Genomic DNA, 24,175 nt, shown 5'->3' on the forward strand with positions numbered 1-24,175 from the left:
CTAAGCTCTACCTGGCCACGGAATATCAATATTGATATCATCATCATCGACACTGTGTCTGTAGCGCAGCTAACACGTATGGGTCTCCTTTATTCTCTTCCAGGCCAGGGAAGAAAGGAAAACTATCCTCACTCCTCAGATGTGGACACTGAGGATCAGAGAGGTGAACTTAATGGCTCAAGGCCACCCAGAAAATGAGTGATAAGAGTCAGGATTCAAACCCAATCTGAGTTCAAGGTGTGCTGTACCTGAAACTCTTTTGAGGATTTCATAGCAATCTTCTCATTTCCATTTTCCCTGGAAGTCCTTCCTAGCTCTCCTCAGAACAGGACACCTGGATTATATATAGCCTGGTCTCTACCATTAACTCACTGTGTGACCTCAGGCAAACCACTTTCCCTCTCTGGGCTGAAGGGAGTCATTCTGAGAAACTGGTCCTGCGCAGGCCATTCTGATGGCCTCTGGTACTTCTGGGAGCCCTCCATCTTCTCACCTTCTCCTCATGCCAGTATACATCTGGTACATCGTTAATGCTTACTGAAAAAGTGAGTATGTAACAGCAGCTACTCCTTATTGGGCACCTGCTGGGTGTCAGATAACTGTTAAGGTTTACTTCACTTAACTCTTGAGACAAAACCCATGAAGAGCCCTAGTGAGCTCTTCTTTGGTTTTGTCTGGTGGATGGCTTGGCCAAGGTCAAGAGCAAAGAGGGACAGGAAGAGGCTTTGTGTCAGTGGCTTATCTCTGAGTCAGCAAGTACTTGTTTGAATGAATTTCCAAATCACACCGCCCACTCTGCTCATGCATTTGAAATATTTTGGGTGAAACCGTTTTTACGATCTTAATTTTAACTTGTACATATAAAACTTTCCACTTTGTTTATACTGATAAGTTGATCACCTTCAGGCTCTGTATACAGTGTCGGATCCTTTCTGACAGAACCTTCTAAGGAGAATGGATAAAAGAAACCTCGATGGGCCCTTCAAGCCTCAATTGCTGCCATCTGATTTCTCTCATACAGAAACTGGTCAGAGTTAGGGAACTATGACTATGCTTCTTATCACGTTCTCCTTCTCTAAGGCCTTAACTGATAGATATGTTAGCAAGTCTTGACATGGACATGTATGCTTTTTATTTGCAAATAAAAAAGTCCAGGAGAAAATAAAAAGCTACGTAAATATAACAAAATATTAATGTTTCAAATAAACCTAGATATATAATATTCTCATATACATATGTACTTATTCATATGTACTCATATACACATATGAAAATACATATATTTATATATACACCTATAAGTACCTGAGTGTGTATATATGTGTGTATATTTAAATAAACACATTCCACTTAAAAAATAAGACTTTGTGGGTGGCAGTGGCCCACACCTGCCATCCCAGGGACTCGGGAGGCTGAGGCAGGAGGATGGCAAGTTCAAAACCAGCCTTAGCAAATGTGAGGTGCTAAGCAACTCAGTGAGACTCTGTCTCTAAATAAAACACAGATCAGGTCTGGGATGTGGCTCAGTGGTCGAGGGCCCCGGAGTTCAATCCCTGATTCCTGCCCAAAGTCACCCAGCAAGAGGCAGACACAGGTCTGTCTAGGTGAAAAGCAGGTGAACTGAGGCTCTGGTCCCCCAGGTCACGCGCATGCTCAGCATATTGTGAGCCCCTGCATGGTGTCCCAGCCATGCACATGGAGCTGGTGGGCTGGCGGGTGCCCTTGCTCAGGCTCTTCCTGGGGCCGAAGTCATAGGGAGGGGGACTGCAGCAAGCCTTCACAGCAGACACTGCCGTCACTGAAGACCAAGTTCCCAGGAAGGAGGAGAATCACCCCCAGGGCGCACACTGACCGAGAGCTGAGTGCTGACTTCAGACTCACGCTAAGCCCCGTCCCTAGCCACCGTCAAAGCACAGCAGCACCTAGCAGTGCCATTATCCTGGAACCTGGCGGGCAGAGTGGGTTTAGCAGAGAAGTCTGAGTCACGTTCCGAGCACCAGGCCTGTGCCTTTGCTGAGCCAGTTGGCCATGGTCCCTTGGGAGGTGTCAGTGGCTCTTCAATCCCTGTGTTTAGAAAGTCCCCAGCCACCCTATTCTTGTACCTCACCAGCTCATGGCAGAGCAGGGAACTAGCACGGAGGTCGCTGCTCAGGGGCCAGGACACCACGGTTAAGCATGTGGGTGGTGCCCACGTGAAGAGCTTCAGCCACCTCTCCAGGGGGGTGCAGAAGTCACTGTCAACTGCCTCTCTCACTATTCTGCATTTCCAGTTTCTCCAACTGAGTCCCTTCAGGATCCAAAATTAACTTGGGAGTCACAATGCAAACCATGACGCGCGATTCTGGCTGGAAGACGCCTTTCCAGAAACTCTTACATGAGTGGCCTCACTGCCCACTCTCCCGCGGCCACCGACTCACCGCAGAAGGAGATGATGTGGCTGCTGTCTACGTGGACAAACTTGCGCGTGACGGCCTCTTCCATGATCTGCTTCACCTGCAAGGCAGACGAAAGAGACCTGTGCCACCAGGGCAGCTCCCTAGAGGGCTGTGCTGCTCCCCGGAGCCTTTCCAGGTCAGACGTCACACCAAATGTCCTCTCCTTCCCTGACCACAGCAGCCCATATCCTGGCCCTTACCACGGGCCCTTCACAGTACTCACTGCCCTTCCTGTTCTTTCTCTCTTTGGGCTTACTGTCTGCACCCCTCCCACTCCAGAATATAAGGTCTAGGAGAGCAGACACCTCCTCTCCTGTTTTCACTGCAGTATAACAAGAACATAATAGGTGCTCAGTAAAGATCTCAATGAGTGAGTGTTTGGATGAATCAGGTGGGCAAATGAACCAGGAGGAGTGGCATAGACACTCAGCCCTGGCATCCAGTAGACCTGGGTTTGAATCTCTGCTTGGGCACCTCCCACATGGGTTTGTGAACTCACTGTGGGAAACGGAGGCTCCGCAGGGGAAGCAATTGCCCAGGGAGATGAAGCTGGCCAGAGAGGGGACAGAAGTCCACCTCGGGCCCCACGCCCCAGGCTGTGGGCTTTCTCACTACACCTGCTCACTCAACAAATATTACCTGAGGTCCCCGATGTGCCAAGCACAGGGGGCAGTGGGAAAGGGCAGACAGGCCTCTGCTCATGTAGTTCTCCGTGTGGTGGCTTCACTGGATTCTAGATCCCAAGCTGCTCTAGTCACTATGGGACTTGAGCAAAGCCCTGTCCTCTCTGGGCCCAAATTCCCACCTTGAGATGGAGGGTGTCAAAAGAAGACCATAAAGGTCTGCTCAGCTCTGAATCACTGGGCTCTGGGTCAGAGAGGAGGGGGAAAGTTCAGCACTGCCCAGGTCCCTTCCCCATGGTCTCTGCACGCACTCTACAGCACATCTGGGCACCTGCTGAGGGCAGTGCAGGCCTCACTGCCCACTCTCCCTTACATCTGGATGTCTCCTGGGATGAGGGCAGAGCTCAGAGCACTCCTGGCTGTGTGCTACGGAGGAACAAGGCCCACTCAGAGCTGGCCGCTGGACCACCCCCCCTCCTGTCAGCACCAGCCCCAGGAACAGCTCCCGACCTCCAGCTCAGAGAGCTCAGGCTGGGTTTTGCCTGTAGCGTTTCTAAGTGTGAAAACCTACCAAGATCCTGGGGAGCGGGCCTTGTTTTACAGATGGGAAAACCGAGGCTCAGGGAGGTGAAGTGGCCCAGTGTGTCACAGAGCCAGGAAAAGGCAGAGCTGGAATTCAGACTTAAAAAGATTTTTCCATTTCCAGCTGCCATATCCTGGTCCTTATGGTGACTAGCTGTGTTCCCTCAGGCAAATCACATCACCTCTCTGAACAAGGTAGGGAACATCAGGTCCTAAGTGTGGAGCCCGGCACATAATGAGCCTGTGACAAATGTCACCTCTGCCTGGAGCCTCACCTGCTTCCTGTTACCGTTTTTTTTCTGGCCCTGGCTAGAGTGTCATCCTTCAGGACGTTAAATTCCCTTGCTGGCATTCCCACAGCAGCTGCATTCCCAACACTGATCAGACTTGCAGTGCTGTGGTCCGCACCTAGCTCCCCTGCCAGGTTCTGAACCCCGTGAGAACAAGTACTCTGCGACTCCCTGCTTTAGCACTATGCTAACCTGCACCCCGAGTTCTGGCGCACAGTAGGTACTCAATAAATGGTGAATGTGTGCCTCTGCCAGGCCGGCCCACTCTGCACCCTGGCCCAGCCTCCAGCCTAGGCGGCAGTCTCTGGGACCCCTGCTAACATGGCTCCCGCCCAAAGGCGCACACTCCAGCCCTTTCCATGGCTGACCCTTCTTAGGCAGGTTGTTGCTCTCCTGCCAACGTCCTCCTGTTCTCCAGAAGCCACCATCTGCCTGTCACTCTCTGGAGTGGCTCTGACACAGACCCTGCTGCCCACCTGTGTCCTCCCTTATGGTGGCTGCAGAGAGCACCAGGCCCCATCTGCTCCATGTCCCCAGAAAGAAGCAATGAGCTCCCTCGGAACAGCCAGATCCTCAGCTCTCACTCGGAGCTCAGGGAGGAAGGGAGGGGCCAGGCAGGAAAAGTCCTCCTTGTCACCATCCAGTCAGTGGCCTTGGGCTGCCCCTTTCCATTCAGGCTTCAAAGACCTGCCCGACTTCCACTTTCTAGGATGCCACCTCCTGCCCTTCCTTTCCTATCACTCCTCTCCCAACCCTGGGAATCTGATCCTGCAATGTCACCTCTCCCACTCTGATGGGCTGAGTTGAGTCTTTCTCCCGAACCCCAAATTCATATATTGAAATGTTCTTAACTCCTGGTTGCTCAGAATTGGCTGCCCAGAAGATGAGACCTTCACCGAGGTGACTGAGGTAAAATGAGGTCATTAGGGTGGACTTAATCTGAAATGACTGGTGTCCTCACAAGAAGAGGGCACCAGGACACAGACACCCACCCTGGGAAGACCATGTTCAGACACAGGGAGGAGGTGGCCTTCTCCATGCTAAAGAGTGGGGCCAGAGCAGACCCAGATCACAGACCGCAGTAGGAACCGACCAGACAGCTCGATCTGGGATTTCTGCCTCTAGAACCAACACAGAATACATCTGTTTGTTAAATGGCGTGTTCTGTGGCACGTCTGCCCTCAGTGTCATTGTTATTATCACATCCTCATCCCCACGGTTGAGCCACCCACACTCGGCTGCAGCCTTGAAGGTCAGGGGTGCCCCCAGGTGCACAAAGCCTCCTCCCAGTCTCACTCCTTCCCAGCGTGGCCACATCCAACCACTGATGGGGGCAGAAAGACCCAGCACCTTCTCCCCTCTCAGAACAGCTGGACAGGCAGTCCCAGCTCCCTCAGAGGGACATCAGGGCTTCCACTGAGATGGCCTCATGGTCTACTGTCCCTGCCCACTCCCATTTGCTGACTTTCCTTTCCTGCTATCGATCCCAAGAGTGTGCCTCATAAACCCCCTGCACATGAGCCCCCCTCAACCAGGACTGCCATGCTGCTGCGTGGACGGTCAGAACAGCGGCGAACACAGGCCAGGTACAAATGCTTCGAATGGAGGTGCAACTGCCCCTGAATTCACCTGGGCAGGAGGTGGAGGCTGGGCCCTCTCACCAGCCCTCGGGTACAGAGGGCAGGGCGTGAGGAGCTACAGTGACGGAATCAGAGGGTCCTGCCCCTGAGGGGCTCCTAGTCCATGGAGTCCTGGGGCTGATGAGGTGCCCAGCAGATGCCCCACTCCTGGTCCTACTGCGCCCGCCTCCCCTGGACCAGTTTAGAAATGCAAATTCCTGGGTCCCGCCCAAGAACTACTGAGCCAGAAAAAGTGGGGCATTTCTCAAGCCTTCCAGGTGATTCTGAGAGATGCCCAAATTGGATTAGAGAACTGGAGGGGAAGAGGAAGAGGAAGGAGAGGGAATGTGGAGGAGGAAGAGGAAAGGAAGAGGGTGACTCTGAACAAGGAGCTGTCTCCAGCTTCCCTGGGGAAGGAAGAAATTCAGCCAGGACTCTTGCAGGACCCCCTCCCTACACCATCACTTCCAGCCCTAAGGGTTGTGATGATCCCTGGCTCCCTGCTGTTACCAGCCACAGGGTGCTATGTCCTACTTTGCAGATTCCCAGCCTCCTTCCCACCGGAGTCCACAGTCCCCCTGTTTACGCTGCCTGCCTTCATGGCTGAGTTTGAGGGACCATCTGATTCCTACTGCATCCTGACTGTATGCACAAACCCTCTCAAGTCTGAGCATGCAGAATGGAGAAGGCCATCTGCTTCCAGCTGTGGATCTTGGAACTCAGAGAGGTTAAGCCCTCCCCTGGGTCACATGGTAGGGAGGAGCCCAGGGCTGTCTGGCCCCAAGCCTCTCACCTGGGCACAGATCCAGGGCAGGGTGACAAATGGAGGTGGGGAGCCAGCACCATGGGTGTGTGCAGGTGAGGACCTCCCACCTCCAAAGCCTAGCTATCAGGATCTCAGGGGAAGTTAATAACACTAGGCAGCCCGAGGCCAGGAGAGGAAATTAAAAAGGCTGGTGACTAGGGCTGGGGACAGATGCCCAGCACAGAAGGTGGCTGTGAGACTCTCTCCATGCATCAGAAAGAGGCTGCTGTCCACCCCAAGGGGAGGAAACCACCTGGGACAGACCAGAGTGTGGGCAGGCAGGGGCTACAGCCCTGGGGGAGGAAGATACAGAATCTAGCTCAACTCTTTCTCCCCCACAGAGGTGGGCTGGGCCAGTGATGGCAGCAAGGTCCCCTGGTTCAGCGAGGCTCCCTGGCTCAGCACGACCAGCATGCTTTTCTAGGCTCTGCCCCAGGAATCCAGGAACCAGCCACCCTCAGGAAGTGCAGAGGAGGGGGTGGTGCCACTCTGGAGCCACCCAGACCGGCCCCAGCGCCCCAGCGCAGCCACTCCAGTCCTGCATTGAGTGTAGCTGGTCATGCCCTGCTGGCATCTCAGGAGCTCCTCTGTGAAGAGCGGCAGGGACATTACATGAGATGTACTGTGTGAAACAGCAGGAAGGGCTTGCACACAGTGGGGGATTTATGATGGCAGTGCTCAGCACTCATTATTTCGGAGCACTCACTCTGTGCCAGGGACTGTGTGTAAGCATAGTTCTAATGAGGTTATTTCCAAATGATTCCACTTTACAGGTGGGGAAACTGAGGCACAGATCTTAAAAGATAACCCACACACGGTTATACAGAGGCGGCAGGAGGCAGACCAAGGGCCTCATCCTAATGGATATCTTGTCCACAGCAGAAAGCAAAGGCCATTTAGAACAAATGCTTTTGTTACTCCTCCAGCTTAGAGTGAGAGGAGGCTTACTGAGCATCTACTATGTGCCAAGGGCTTTATTCAGTCCCCACAAGAGTACTAATGATTATTCTCATTTTAAAGGTACATACATCTGGGGCAGCTCAGCGATACAGCACATGTGAGGCCCTGGGTTCCATCCTCAGCATCAAAAAAAATACAAGATGTTTAATCAAGTCTCAGAGGGTTTATGCACAACTCCCAGGGTCACACTGCCAGGAAAGGACACAGCTGGGGCTTGAACCCAGGTCTCTGTGAAGCTTCATCTCCAGCCCCATCCAGTACTGGGTCATCTTGAAACCCAAGATGCCTGGAAACCTGCGAAAAGGGACTCTTCAGTCTCCCCAACTTGGGAGCAAAAGAAACATTGAATTGTTAAGTCAGGAGACTCATTGTGAGGCTTCCTGGGTCAGACTCTGCTATCCACACCCTGTGAGCCTCTTCCAGAGAAGGGGACCAAAGGTCAGAGTGGTCAGGAAGATCTTACTCCTTACAAGGCCGCCCAGCATCTGCTTGCTTCCTCCAGTGATGGGGAGCTCACTCTTTTTGGAGCCAGCTCATTAGCATTCAGGGCAGATGTGAGAATGCAGTCGCTGGCCTGGGGTCGGGTCCTTGGCCACTCACTGTCTGTGTGATTTGGGGGATGTTTCCATTCACGGTCTGTTAAGTGGTAGCAGCAGCCTCACCTATAGGAGGATGTAAGGCTGGACTGAGATCAGCAAGACAGTGCCTGACACTCAGGATGGGCCCCACAAACTACACAAGACAAAGACACGAGCTTGGGGAGACACGGACTCCAGGGCTCACGCACGGCTGACGTGAGGTGCTCACTAGGTGAGAGCTAGCTGTGGAGACACTCTTCAGTGCGGCTCCCTCTTGCCTGAGCTTCCGGGCCCAGGCCAGCAGGCATAGCTGGCCTGCTGGGCGCTGCCCCACCCCTCTACCACAAGCCTCTGACCACCTCCCACCCCACCCGGCCTCCATTCAGAGGCCAAGCTGAGATCCCTCCCTCCCTCCACCTGCAAATATTTAAACAGCATAAAAGTAGAATTAACCTCAGGAGGGAGTTAGGGCAGATGGGAAACCTGGCCGGTCATGGGTTCCTCACACCTGCCACTTGCCCATGTCCAGGTACCCTCATGCCAGGCCAGGCTCACAGTCAGGTCACATCCTCCCTGCCCTGCTGTGCTGGGTCCTGTTTATTCGTCTGAGCCCCGGATGGGGCTGCCAGGCCCTAGGGTACAGGACTGCTGTGAGGCGGATGGAAGACACAGGGAGAGGGCTCAGCAGAGCCCAGCCCACAGCTGGCCCAAGTCAAGGGAGGCACAAGCAGGAACGAGACCTCGGGAGCTGCCAGGCAGGCCAGGTCAAGCTCCAGCTCTGCTCTCGGGTGACCTCAGACCTCAGTTTCCTGGTAGTGATGTAGGAATGCTGCCTGCACACTTTACAGGGATGCTCTGGGAGGCTCTGTGAGCAAGGCCTGCCCAGGTCAGAACAAGGCCAGGCACACCACGAGTGTTTGTAATAGGCGTCCCAGACAGCAGTGTCCCCTCATTCAGGGTCCACACTTCTCCTTCATGGAGGGGCTGCCTGATCACCCTGTCTAAAATAGGGTCTCCTGCGAGCCACCTCTCCACCACCTCCCCTCACACCCTCCTTGCTCCTTTTAGGGCAAACATCTCTGGGCTTATCTGTTTAACACCCATCTCTCCCAGGAAGACCTGGAGCCACAGCATGCAGTAGGCACTCAATATATGTTGGTGACCATTCCGATCATATCCCTCCCACGAACACCAGCAGCCCAGCTGCTGGGTCTCTGCCTCACCAAGCTCTCTTCGCTGCCAATCACACTGACAAGTTTAATACCAGAGTCGCTGGAGTTTTTCTACAAAGGATCAGACAACAAATCTTTTGGATTTGGGGTAGGACTTGCAGATAAACTATGGGATCCTCAGGTAAATCTAAATTTCAGATTTATAAAGGAGATCTCTTTTAGTAAAAGCATCTTTCGAAGGTGGCCTGGAGCATTGCAGGCTCTTTGCTGCTGTTCATGCTTAACTGTGTATTCTATAGTTTTATTTGCTGACTTTGGCAAATTATTTTTATTTGCTAAATCTGGGAAACCTATTTTCGGCTACATGTAGTCTAAATCACATGGTCTCCTTTGTTTTTTGTTTATAATCCTTTAAAAAAAAGCACTCCTGGCTTAAAGGTAAACACACAGACTGTGTTTGACCCACAGGGACCAGCGCAGGGCTGTGGTGCCCAGTGAGGATCTAAGCGAAAGGTACCAGGCTCGCAAGGGCTCCTCAGAGGCCAGACGTCTCCACTGAACTCAGATCCCCGCCTTGCCCCACCTGGGTCCCAGGTAATTGGCACCTGGCAAGGGAAAGGAAGAGCGATAAGAGTCGGGTGAATGATGCTTGGCCTCAGGGGCCCTGATTTTTACCTCCACAAGAGAATCACAGAGGACAGGAGGCTGTCAGGGTGCCTGGAGGGCTTTGCAGGTGGCTTTAAAAACATCTGAGTGTGAACAAAGTGGGGCAAAGAAGGGGTGACTCAAATGCTCCTTGGCAACCTCTGGAGCAAGGGGGTGAGCAGACACCAGGCGTGGCCACCCTGCCTGCCTCAAGGGCACCTGGGCTTATGGGGTAGAGCAGAGGCCTTCACAGGCCACATTGCCAGCTACCTGGACCACTGTTCATTGCCAGCTACCTGGACCACTGTGAACCCAGGTTCCTGACAGTGGCAGGGGCCAGGGCCTCACCTCCTTGCCTTTGCTCATGCAGGGCCTCTGGCCAAGTTCTGTCCAAGCTGACCAACTGCTTGGCTTCAAGCTCAGCCAAGGCATCACCTCCTTCTAGAAGCTTCTTAGACTCTTCCTACACCCTATTCTGTGTTCCACTAACACTTTTTCCTTTCACTTGTCACAAACTCTCTTTGCTGCCAATCACACTGACAAGTTTAAGACCAGAGTCGCTGGAGTTTTTCTACAAAGGATCAGAAAACAAATCTTTTGGATTTGGGGGAGGACTTGCAGATAAACTATGGGATGCTCAGATAAATCTAAATTTCAGATTTATAAAGGAGATCTCTTTTAGTGAAGGTGGCCTGGAGTGTCGCAGGCTCTTTGCTGCTGTCCATGCTTAACTGTGTTTCTCTGGTGTCTCCTGAACGCACAATAAAAGACATGAGCTGAACCATGAGAATGGATAACAGTGACAGCCTAAGGCTAGTTCCCTACAGCAAAAAGCTTGGTTCTATGGGAACAAATGACCAAGAAACCAGACCTGACAGGGCAGCGGGGAAGTCAAGGAGGGCTTCCTGGAGGGGGTGATGGCTCAGGATCTGAAATAGAGGCAGAAATTACTTCTTTGGACCTCAGTTTCTCCACCTCTAAAGCAGAGAGGCCTTGTGCTTCCCCTAGAGACAACTTGGAGTCAAGAACAGTTGGATGGACAGGTGCAGATAAAGCACTATGTGGAAATGGCTGTCAGCTTTGAGTTTTTTCACTTGTTATGGACAAGGCAGGGAGGAGGGGAGAGGGGCTGGGAGGGGCTGGAGCAGGGCGAGTGATGGTGGTGAGGATGGGAGGATTTGGGGAAGTTCAAGACACAGACTGGAAGGGGTGGTGCCAACCTGCCCTACCTCATTATATATAGAAGAATTGTCTCAAAATGAGTCAATGAGCTCTATCTTTAAAGTTATTAGAAGAAAATATAGGGGCCTATATTCATTACCTTGAATTTCACAGTGTACTTTTCAATTTGACACAAAAAAGCATGAACAATAAAATAAAAAGAGAGTTAAATTAAAATTTGTAAAAGTGAATGATATACAAAACCACAATAAAATAAAAAGAGAGTTAAATTAAAATTTGTAAAAGTGAATGAAATACAAAACCACATCCAAAGACATTGTCAAAAGAAAGAAAAAAGGGGGTGTTTGCATAAAAATAGAAGCAAAATCAGTGGAGTAGACATGTGAATAATTGGGGTAAGGGTGGGGGAGGACAGGATAAGGGAAGAAAAGTGGAATGATTTGACCTAAATTTTCTATGTGTTTATATGAATATATCACAGTGAATCTCACCATTATGTATATCCATAAACATCATGTATATCCAACAAACAAATAAACAAAAAAACTGTATAATCTATAAGTAAATAGCAAAAGATCAACAGAGTAAAGGTAAGGTACCAGGGGGAGAGAGTATGACAGAGAAAATGAAATATTGGGAACTGAGTAAGACCAAATTACATTTCATCATTATATTTTATAATTATGTCAAAATAAATTCTAATGTTGTATGCAAATAAAAAGAAACAAGAAAAATAAAATTCACAGTAGATAGGCAAAAGAAGAAGGTTTTTAAAGCCTAAAGGAAAGGAAAATTTTTCACAATTATATATTTGATAACATTTTTTAAGTCTAGAATATATATAGAAATTTCATAACTCAATAATAAAGGCCAAACAACTTAACAAAAAATAAGCAAAGGATTTGAATAGATATTTATACCTCCCCAAATAGCATATGGCTAGTAAGCATATGAAAATATGTTTAGCATCATTTATTTTTAAAGAAATTCAATTTAAAGTTACAATGACATATCAATTCACACCTGTTGTAATTGCCATAATCAAAAACTAGAATAAGTGTTGGCAAGTATGTAGAAAAACAGGCGCCCTACCACATTGATGATAATAAAGTAAAATGGCACAGGCATTGTAGAAATGTTTGCTTATTCCTCAAAAAGTTTATCATGAAATTGCCATCTGCCCAAGCAAATCCACTCCCATGTCTATAATCCCAAGAATTGAAAACAGGTACTCAAACAGACACTTTTTCCATAAGTGTTCATCGCTGTACCATTCACAATAGCTAAAAGTACACACAATCCAAATGTTCACCCAAACTGAGGAGATAAAAGAATTGAAGTATTTAATCATAATTGGCATATTATTCATCTGTACAAGAAAATGAAATACTGATATATTCTACAACTTAGATGAGTCTTGATAAAACATTATGGTAAGTGAAATAATAAAGACAAAATGGTCATCTATGGAATGATTCCTTTTATATACAATGCTAAGAAGAAATTTTATAGATGTAGAAAGATTACTGGTTGCCAGGAGATGAAGAGAAGAGGGGATGAAGAATGACTGTTTATGGATATGATGTTCTTCTTGGCTCATAAAAAGTTTACAAATGCAGAGAGTGGTGGTTGCGCAGATTGTAAGTGCACTAAATGTACTGATTCGTATACTTCTAAATAGTAAATTGTATGTTATATGATTTATATGTCAGTTAAAATTTAAAAAAAGATTCTAGAAAAGTGCTGACAAATAAAACTGAAAAGCATTTTTTTTCAGATTTTCTAGAAATCAGATAAAAATGAGATTAAACATGCAATATATTTTACTTAAATCAATATACACCCCCAAATATTTAAATATATTATTATTATGATTGTTACTGCTATATAGTTTTTGTATTATCTGTATATTCAAGCAAGTATTTTATACTTACAGCACATTTAATTCAAACCAGCCAAATTTCATGTGTGTCATGTTCACATGTGGCTTTTGCCTTTTATCCTGGAACGTGTTCCATTAGAAACTAAAAGCAATCTCTATGGAATCATGCAAAAGTCACCTTCTTATGAAGAAAGGAAAATAGTTTATTCTCACAGAGTTTATTCTTTTAGAATTTATTACACATGGAAAATAAAAAATCAATTCTTCATGTTGAAAAGTAAAGAGTGTTTTTTTAAAAACTTATTTTTATTTTTTATTTTTTAGTTATAGGTGAATACAGTGTCTTTATTTTGCATTATGTGGTGCTGAGAATTGAACCCAGTGTCTCATGCATGCTAGGTGTGTGCTCTATCTCTGAGCCATGACCCCAGCCCTAGAGTGGTTTTTTAAGCAAGTAATTTTTCCTACTAAAAATAACTGTTCTCTCTTTCCATAATCTACATTTTAAAACAATAAAGTGCTTTGTGGTATGAACAATGTATATTTGGATTTATGTAGTGACATAAATGCTCCCCAACAAAACCTAGTGCTGCATGAAATAAAGTAGTTCATGATTTCAAGTAATTTGTTTATTCTGAAGTTAACTAACTATAATAAGACCAATAAACTTGGTAAGAAACAGGGAAAGAAAAAAAGTCAATTACTATTTACAAATGATGTAATTGCATATCTAGAGAGCACAAATACCTCAGCTTGAAAGCATTATAATAAAAAAATGAGTTTTTCACAAGAAAACATTAGAAAACACTATGAAAGTATGGCATTTATTGAATTAAGAGTATAGTTAAATATTTTCTATAAATTTATCCATAAAAATGTATCAACTATAGGAGAAAAAATATCATAATTTGTAGGAATATAAGAATATTTCTGTAAATTAGAAACCATAACATACTTTTGAAAGATGCAATCAAATTCAACTGGCTATCATCTCTTTATCAGTCTTTCCTAAAAATGATAGCCTATTTTTTTTCCCAATTGAGTAGGGCTACCTCTGTCACTAGATCTGACTGTTAAAATATCCCTTAACATCTTTTCTCCATGGTCAACTTTGTTTTTAGGACAATATATTTGGTCTCAATTGCCTGAAACTCTATCTTCCTAGTGTGTGGATGATACTTACAATTGAAGTTTTAATTTGGTTTATTAATTCCTTTATTTCAGGTTTTTCTGTTTAACTTTTTTTTTCTTCAGAATTTCTCTCTCTTTATTGAAGCGATTGATTAATCCAACCTAATTACACCTTAAGATTGGGAGTCATCTCATCACAAAGTTATGAAAAATTTATTTCTGTTTTACTATAAAATACTAAGATTTCTATTTGGCCTGACAACCTGATGTTTAAATTTGTTTGAAATTCCTGTCCATGCTCTGAACTCACCCATGCCTGGCTCTCCCTGAGCAGATAACAACCCTCCCTAAAACCTCAGTGACACCTCATAAATTCTAATGTTGGAATCTCAATTTACTTCCTACCTTGAAATGTTAAGCCATGTAGATTATTAACTTGCTATATGCCTTTGTATTATGCTTGCCAGAATCCTGTTAGCTGTAAGTTTCTAAGACACCCCTCCCCCCTTTGTAACTCTTTGTACTATAAAACCTTTTACCTGGAAAGCTGGGCTGCTGATCTCTAGCCCAGTTTTGGGAGAGACAGTTGCCAGACAGCTTTTATATACACAATACAAGCTTGCTTTAATTTGCTTTAAATTGAAGTTGGTGGTCTTTTCTTTGCCTCATGGTTCAACATTTTAAAGGCCCCAGTGAGATGCAGATCACCAAAATTCTGAAGCTGGACAGTCGCTCTGGGATCCAGGCCAGAGTGCCTCCCCATAAGGTGTACACCTTGAGAATTTCCAAGCCCTTGGGTGTACCTGTGGTTCTTTGGATTGCAGGAGTGAACTGGGGCACTAAAAGAGTTAGAAAGTATCTAGTTGAGGAAGCCTTTGCAGGTAAATGGAGCCCCCGTAACATCTGATATTGAGCTTTTAGAGAGGTCTCTTCTGGGGACAGTGAGGTGCCTGGAGAAGCATATATACACTTTTGTCTATGATACTAGCAAATTGTCACACTGTCCTCTGTTACTGGTCTGGTGAGGAATTCCTTCTGGAGACAGTGAAGTGTCTGGCAAGATACATAGGCACTCCTGTCTAGGATGGTTGCAAAGTGTTGCACCATCCTCTAGTCTGGTGGGGACAGTGAGGTGTCTGATGAGGTACATATGCACTCTCCTGTCTGGAGCATTAGCAAGACATTGCACTTCTCCCTGTTTTTTTTAGATGCCTCATTCTTCTTCCCCTGTGTCTCATTTGTTCTGTATTCTATATGTTCTATATGTTTTTTTTGCCTTTTCATTGTGTGTCTTTTTTGGTATAAATATAAGATAATTGAACAACAAAATGGGTAATAAGACAAGTAACCCTGATACTCCTTTGGGCTGTGTTTTAAGGAAATTTGACAAACACCCTTTTTTAAGCAGGATTAGGGAAACAATGTTACAATTTCTTCTGCTAGTTGGCTGCCCTTGAGCACACCCACCACAGGAGGAAGTTGCCTGCTGGGGATTTAGAAAATGAATATCTCCCAAATTAACAAGTGAATCCTAACATGCCATCAGAATTCCCTGGGAACTCCTACTGAAATGTAACTCTTGAAAAATTCCTTTAAAACACCTTGTCCCTCCTGATTGAGAGAGTCACAGCCTTTGGGACAAGAGTCCCCTGGGTTTCTCCTTTGCTAGAAAAGCAATAAATCTTATTTTTTCTTTTTCTCAAAACCATGTCCTCATTATTAAATTAGCATTTGACTTTGGGGACAGGGACCGAGCTTTCAGTTACAACGTTTGGAACCCCAGGTGGGACCCCAGAACAGCCCCTGCTCCAGATTCTTGGGAAGGCCTGGCACTCCAAGAAACTAAGTAACTTTTTGAGAGCTGACTAGTGGAGAGTTAGGAAATGGGTGAATGTGCCTGAGGTTGAACCAAACCAGAGGAACTAGCTATTCCTGTATGTAAGGTGAGGGACTGAGAGACTCCCAGCAGCTGCTGAAGTCCCTTCTGCTTTGAGGAACTCCTGTCTTCCTTCCCTGCACTGTAAGGATTGCTACATCTTTCTGTACTTGGAGAAAAAGGAAATGGAATGCAGTAAGATTGGAACACATTGGCCATTTGGTAAGCTTTCCCAGCGTGCACACCTAGAACCTTGATTCTACACTTTTGGTTTCCCTTTGTGAGAGAATCTCATCCCCTCATGAGAACCTCTGTGGCACCACAGGTGTAGGAGTCACAATTAAATGGGAGTTGAAAACTTGGGGAGATTCTTCCTTTATCTGATCTGTTTTAAAGGTTTCCATTTGTTGGTCATTGTTTGAGATACTCTCTGTTGGTCTGGCATTGTGTTTTTTGTTGTATCTGTTTTTGGCTCTCTAAGACATAAACAATAGTGTGTTATTCTTTTAGATGGTTTCTTGGGAAAGATCTTGGTGGAATGGTTCACCTACAGATGTAATCATGTCTAAAAAATGATGTTTTACTGTAACAATCTGGTCTTTGAATGGTTTTCTGAATTATTGTACAATCTTGCAGTTGGGTGTTGGTTCATCAGAGATAAAATAATTATCAGAAACACTAACAATTCAGATCGTAGAACTGAAAAAAAAGACATGAGATAATTTGTAAGAAAACATCCAGGTTGCATCTGTACTCATAGTTAGCCTTCACAAGCCAGTTTAAAATCTCCCATTACTGTTCTTGTGCTCAGATGTACTCAATATATTTTTATATTGAGATATTTCAGAACTCATGCCATATGTTTGACCTCACCTGGAAAGATGTTACGCTATTACTTAGTCAAACTTTAACCTTAAATGCCCCAGGTAGGCTTCTCCTGCTTATCTACCTGCTCAACAGCCAATGGTTTATCAGTAAGAAATTTAACATTTTAGGTTTGTTCTCAAAAATAATAGAAAGTATGGTATCATGATTTTCAATATCCAAATCTGTCCTATTACCAACTAGATAAAAATGGTTAAAATGCCTTAGGTATGAGGTTTCTGTTCATAACCACAGTTTCTGCAGCTCTTTCCCAACATCAGCCAGGACTTACATTGAAATGCAAATGGAAGCTGAGTAGGAGATGGTCTAAGATGGGGGGGGGATTAAAAGTGTCTTTAACTTAATTTACATTAGACGAATCCCAAAAGCAAATTGTATGGTACTTTACTAATTACCAGCTGGTCATTTTTGTAGGTCTCTTTGTTTATTCTTAAATTCCATATTTTTTGAGCTAATGATTTTAGTCCTAGGCATCTAGGTAAATTTTTTTGTTTTCCTGACCAGTCCTAATTTTTATTCAACTATGGAGTTTTTAAACATCTGTAACATTGCAATGGAGATTTGCCTCAAAAGCTGCAAGGCCTTTACTTTCGTATGTGTGCACTCTGTGTATTGTGTTGTTGTCCATGAGTGTGTGTGTCCATATGTCATGAATATAATATAAAAATTGGCAGATATATAAGAAGCATTAATAAATTCTAAAAAATGTATCCAAATATCTTTAATTCACATGATTTAAAATGGTTCAATTTAAATTGGTAAAAAGATAAAAGTAAAATGTCTTTAAAATCACACTTAATCCAGAAGTCTCTCTAGGTGGTCAAAGAATTATTAAAATGTTGATCTCTATAAAATGTCTAGTATCTCTTGGTTCTAAAAATTTTCCTCAACAAAAACTGGATAATACTGTTTAATACACCTGTCCAATGTTTTCATAGAATAAATAAAATAGATTTGAATAAGATTACTCATAAATGTGTTTGTTAGACATATGATTAATTTACAAATTTAAAATGCTAACTGTTAAATATACCATCAAGTTCTCTTAACTCCTTGAATTCTATTGGGTAATATTGTTGATATTTTCATAAATTGGTAAATAAAGAAAACAAAAAGGGTTTAAAGTTGCTTTGTCATCACTGTAAAAAAGTTACCAAAAATTTATAAGGTATAATTCTATATACTTAAACATTATGTTTTCATGAAATGATAAACAGATGTGATACTATATACAAAGGTTTATAGAAGATTTCTATGTATAAAGGCCCAAAAGTTTCAAGTGTTCTAATTAAGAGTACTATAAGTAACATAAAATATTTCTTTTTATTAAAATGAAGTAATTTATGTAAACTCAGAAATTTACAAAGATTGCTTCAAAATGTGAATAGAGAAGGGGGTTAACTGTTTGGAAAGAGAAATTAGAATGTTCTAGGTATGGAAACCATACTTAATAGAAGGAAAATGAAGTGTTTCTGTATAAGCAAGACTTTATGTGATAAAATGAATAAGATGGTTTGAATAAGTGATTTAAAAAAAGTCTGTGTAAGTTGCTTATATATGTATGTATACATATATATGAAACAATCAGTCAAAGCTATTTAAGGTTTTTTTCCTAAGGTCAAATGTTAATATACTGATATAGGCCAAAGTTTAATCTATGTTTTAAAAAGAAAAAACTTCTTGAAACATTAATTTGCCCATAACATTGTGTTTAAGAAGTTTTGTTTTTTATGAACAAGTAATCTTAAAAAGATTAAGAATTTTATAACTACAATTAAACAATAACTGTTATCTTAGAATATTTTAATATGTTATTTTTGTTAGAACTAAACTTGATTAAAATAAAAACATCAATGTAATTTTGGTACTATTACTCTTCTTTATATATTAAATGTGTTCATATCTTCCAAGTATATAAGTATTTAAAAAGAAGGTTTACAAAACATTATATAAGGATGGTGTTCTCCAAACTAAAGTTATATGATAATTTTAGTCTTATAAAAATAGAATACTGGAGGTTTATTTATATCATTTAATTTTCTATAACAGGACCCCTTATCAATAAGATATGTAAAGTTTTATGTTCCTTTTTACACTGGGGTAAAATTTAAATGTATTTTTAAGTTAATGACAGCCTAATCTATGTAAATGTTAATATTGTAAAACACAAAAGAATTTTGCTACTTTTCCACTGAAGGTTAAAATTTCTCAGTCTTTCTTTAATTTGTGTTTTAAATGTACTTTCATATTGTGTTAGCTAATCTTCACGTGAACTCAAACAATATATGTAAACTTTGTAAAATGATATTTAAAAATCAAAGATTAGCTTCAAAACTAGAACACTTTACCTAAGACTTATAAGGAGCTCCACCTTATCTGAGATAAGGCTCTGCCTCTTACCTTACTACATGTCAGAATTCCTCCAAAATAGGCCAGAATTCAGTTCATTTAAAGTTATATTTAAAGGATTGATTTTTGTTGTTAAGATTACTAGGATCTCAGAGGATATAATATATAACTCAACCAAAATTCAAGTTAGTTGTTACACAAATTAAATATGTTTTTGCTCTTCTTAATTTTATTTTGTATTTTCCTTATAAACTCTCTAAATGTTGCCTGTTAATGTTTTGCAGAGGTATTGTTTCAAGAACACAACCTGGGTTTATTATAATAAGCCATCATCTATAGGAGAGACTGCAATTAATAAAAAGTGTAAATGACTGGAAGGTTATAGACATTAAGGTTAAAGCCCAGTACTCTTAATTTAAGACTGGTGAGACTTATTTGCTAAATGTTTAAGATCAGACTTAAATTAAAGTTAAATTAAATGAACCAAGAACCAATATTTGGCTCTTGCCCTCCCAGGCAGTCTAAATCCAGGGAACAGGGAACTTCTCTAAAGAGCTTTGCAACTCTGGGCCACATAACCTCCTGATAAGCAAGATTAATGAGACCACTGGAAAACAGAAAATCAATCACTGCACTTGCTATGAAGAGGAGGGTCACTGGAGAAGGGAGACATCCTTGATGCTTCCAAGGGAAGTCACATGGTTAGCAAGACCTGGACCCATTCTAGTACAAATGGCACTAGGGTAACTAAGAAACTGCTCTTAAGTTCCCCCAGGAGTGACTTCCATGGAAAATCAGCTGACTGTTAACAATAGATAGAAAGAAAAGTCAGTTTGACTTGCTTTATCTTAATTACCCTAGCTTCGCAGGTAACACACAGGTAACACAGCCACTCCTGAGCATTAAAAAAATAATAGTTAATATAAGTTAGGATATACCTTGTGTTGGCCTCCAAGAAAAAGTAAGACTGGAGGCTACAAAAGAGAGATTCTTGGGCATGAATGCCTATTAACCATCAAAAGAATCTAACTATCAAGAGTAACTGCCAGAGTCAGAAGTTGTTAGTTAGTTTAAGGCCTTTAGATATTCCTAACCTACACAGGTAGACTTGATGTTTGATAGAATGATTATCCACCCCTCAGTAGCAGAAATAAAGAATTCTGTAGTAGACACAGAGGTCATACCAGTAAAAAAAGATTAAATGACATTAAGTAGCTAATACATCTTGTGAGAAAGGACATTTGTAAAAATTAAAATTAAATCTTAAATGTTTACATCCCTGATAACTCTGAGGATATGAAAGATTTACATTTCCACATAAAGGCCTGTCCATTCTGGCTTTATTATGGGAAAAACTTCTCAATCCTCATATCTCCCGATGAGAAATTATTGATTTCTATCATTTTCATGATATACATTGATATATTCTAGATGTTACAATATTTATTTTGTGCTCATGTCTTTTTGTTTTGCTCTTATAGAAGCACCCTTCCCCAGATGACTTTACAACTTGTTGTTTCCCAACATGACTTCAATCCAACCTGACATCTAAAAGGGAACTCCAAAGCTGTTTGCCCCATCTTACATTGCCTCTTCTCAGCTCTGAGGAAGCCAGAGAGGTCATTGCCCCTTTTTCTTACAGCAGAAAGAAGTTCCTAAAATTAGAAGGGGGGAAAAATGAAGCCAGAATTAGTATAGATAGTTAGTATAGATAGGTAGATTGAGTCAGGTCAGATCAAGAAAGCCAATTTTGATGGGCTGGGGATGTGGCTCAAGCGGTAGCGTGCTCGCCTGGCATGCGTGTGGCCCAGGTTCAATCCTCAGCACCACATACCAACAAAGATGTTGTGTCTGCCGAGAACTAAAAAATAAATATTAAAAATTCTCTCTTTCTCTCTCACTCTCTCACTCTCTCTTAAAAAAAAAAAAAGAAAGCCAATTTTGAGTGAGTCTGGGAAGTTGGGGACTGTTCCCTGAGGGCTTAAAATTCTTTCAAAGCCCTTTCTCCTCCCATCAAGAATTTGAAATGGACACCTAAGACAAGGGGAATAATAAACTCAACCTAATTCCATCTTAAGATTGGGAGTCATATTGTCATAAAGTTATGAAAAGTTCATTTATGTTTTAATATAAAATACTAATTAGATTTCTATTTGGCCTGACAACCTGATGTTCAAACTTGCTGAAATTCCTGCCCATGCTTTGAACTCACACATGCCTGGCTCTCCTTGACCAGATAATAACCCTCCCCCAAACCTCAGTGGCACCTCATAAATTCTGATGTTGGAATTTCAATTTATTCCCTACCTTGAAATTTTAGCCATGTAGATTATTAACCTCCTATGTGCCTTTTTATTATGCTTGCCAGAATCCTGTTAGCTGTGAGTTCCCAAGACAACCCTCTTTGTAACTCTTTGTGCTATAAAACCTTATACCTGCAAGCTGTGCTGCTGATCTCTAGTCCACTCATGCAAGAGAGAGCCACTGGCCGTCTTTTGTGGACACAATACAACCTTGCTTTAATTTGATCCAAATTGGAGTCAGTCGTCTTTTCTCTGCATCATGGTTCAACAGTGACCTTTCACTTACTTTATTTTCTCTATAATTTCACTCCTTATTTTGTCCTCTACCTTCACTCCTTATATTGTCCTCTTATATTGTCAGTTTAACTATGTGCATTCTAAAATTATTCTCTGACACTTCTTCCACTGTCATGTTGATGGAGTTATTGGAGTATCTTGGTTTGTTTGGAATAATTTGTTCCCTTACTTTTTCATGTTTTTTTTTTTTTTGTGTGTGTGTATGTGTATGTTTACTCATCAAACAGTATGGAGCTGAGGCAGTAGAGTTTCTACCCTGTGAACTTAGAGTATCCTGGAAGGTTTTCAGTAACTCACTGTTTCGGAGGAGACAAATCATAACAATGTACAGAATTAAACCAAATAATTCCTGCTATGATGTCTAAAATGTTAATTGTCACAATAAACAGAAATAATATGTTCAGTTATTGCCTGCAATAAAAGTTTGTCAAAGGGTTTACATTTTCAAATGCTGGACAGGGAGAGAACAGAAATGATATAGGATGTGAAGATTATGAGGAAGGAGGAATGAAGATAAAAGTAATAGAAGTAAAAACTTAATAGGGAGTGAACAATAGATATTAGTTTTTAGCAGGAGAAAAAGAAAAAGAGAATAGAGGTATGTAGATGTTTATATATGATAAAATTTAGAAATGTTAAAAATAAAAATGAAAATAAAAGAATATAAAAAACCTGAAATGTACTAATAAAACACCCTAGTCATCAAAAAACTGATGTGTGAAAAATAAATGACTTCAAAAATGCTAGAAATGAGAAAAAAACAAAAATGAAACTAAATATAAGTATATATAAATGTCCATGAACCATTAAGACCACAATTAAACAGAGAAAAGAGAAAAAGGAGGGGACTCTCGATGAAAATATAAACAATTAGTTCCTTCTCAGTTCAAAAGATACTCAGACTCTCTTCTCTGCAGTGTTAGGTGGGTTCATCAGGAATGTGATGTTCCACGCTCTATATTGCTGGGATTGTTGAAGTGAGAGATAATCCTGTAGGTAGAATTCCTGGAGGCAGTGTTTGGCTTAGGTGGGCTCTAGGATCTTTATTGAATGCTAGTTGGGCTGAAGATTTTAAGTCAGTGCACCTCCAGAGCCCAGCAATTTGATTAATTACATTAATCAAATCAGATATATGGAAGGCCTTAGTAAATTGAATGTGTTCCAATATTAATCCAAATGTGATTACTGTTATATAGTTATATGTGACTTTAGAATTGCATATGGAATTTTCAGGAATATAAATTTCTCCCATTCCACTTTTTCCATGCTGGGTTCAATGCTCAGCACCATAAAAAAATAAAATAAACATATTGTGTTCAACAAAAACTGAAAAATAAATATTAAAAACTCTCTCTCTCTCTTTAAAAAAAGAAGATGTATGAATAAAAGGGTAATAGTTCAAATACTCAAAAACAATTTTACTTGTTTTTAACTTCACTATTATCTAAAAACATTCTCTCCTATAATAAGCCATGATTAAACTCCAAGTAGTATTCTTTAACTAATACTCTTCAATTTGTTTTCTTTTCTTGGCATTCCCTCTGTATATTACTCTATATTTATTTAAATTAAATCTCATCCTGTATTTCTATATCCCCCATTTCTCACTTTTCTTCACTCCAAAACTTGTGATGTTAGAGCTCTCTCATAATCCAGTCTGACTTACTTAATTGTAACATTGTCTTTCTATATTTTTAATGATTTATTTGTGTAGTTTATATTATCAGTAGTACTAATGGTAATGATGAAAACAAAGTGCTGATGAATGTGTGCCTTATAGACTACACAGTTTAGCTTACTTTTTTTTTTAATTGCTCAGAGCCCCAAAGTCTGGGAAATGGGACAAAGAATGGAAGTAATTATTCTTTTTCTTATTTAAATTTTTCTTGAATGAAATAATAGAGAACAGATTTAACTCCTTTTCCCCTTCCATCATATTCTCACCTTTAAAAATTTAATTCATTTCTATTCAGGTGGACTTGTGAACTTGGTCATTGGGAGATTTTATATATATATACATAAAATATTTGTTTTATATGTTGAATAAAAGAATAAAATATTACCATATATATATATAATATATATATAAAATTTTATGCCTTTTCATGTATCACTGATATTTATATTTATCAACCTGTTTAAGAAGTTGAATCTTGCTTTATGACTTTATTCATTTAAATGCTATCTTTTTAAAATAATTTTAAAATTAATCATATTTTAAATTGACAAAGACAAATTATATACATTTTTACATTGTTCAACATAATATTTTGAAATATACATACATTGTAGCATAGCAAAATCCAGACAATTAACATACACATTACCTCACAAACTAATTATCAATGTAGTGATTTTGGGAAAGGGTTGATCAAAGGCTACAAAATTTTGTTTCAGGAAAATAAATTCAACAATTTTTTAGTGCTGTGTAAATTGCAATACAATCCATTGTGTGTTTGAAATTCCCTGAGGATAGATTTCAATGGCAGTCTTCTGCAATCTTGAATACCCTCTTTCAGTTCTTAGGTGGGAGTGATTTGGACCAGAGTTCAGCACTCAAA

General features: G+C 41.8%; 1 protein-coding gene across 1 annotated transcript in view; it reads right to left on the minus strand.

Moving 5' to 3' along the window:
- The window catches only part of LOC101966989 (small G protein signaling modulator 1-like), an 80,290-nt gene that overhangs the window by 22,535 nt on the left and 33,580 nt on the right, over positions 1-24,175 (minus strand). The window contains 2 exon segments of the mRNA XM_078027582.1: positions 2,418-2,493; positions 9,116-9,175. Coding sequence (XP_077883708.1) covers positions 2,418-2,493; positions 9,116-9,175 — 136 coding nt within the window.

The sequence above is a fragment of the Ictidomys tridecemlineatus genome, chromosome 2 (assembly GCF_052094955.1).
Source record: "Ictidomys tridecemlineatus isolate mIctTri1 chromosome 2, mIctTri1.hap1, whole genome shotgun sequence".
NCBI lineage: Eukaryota > Metazoa > Chordata > Mammalia > Rodentia > Sciuridae > Ictidomys > Ictidomys tridecemlineatus.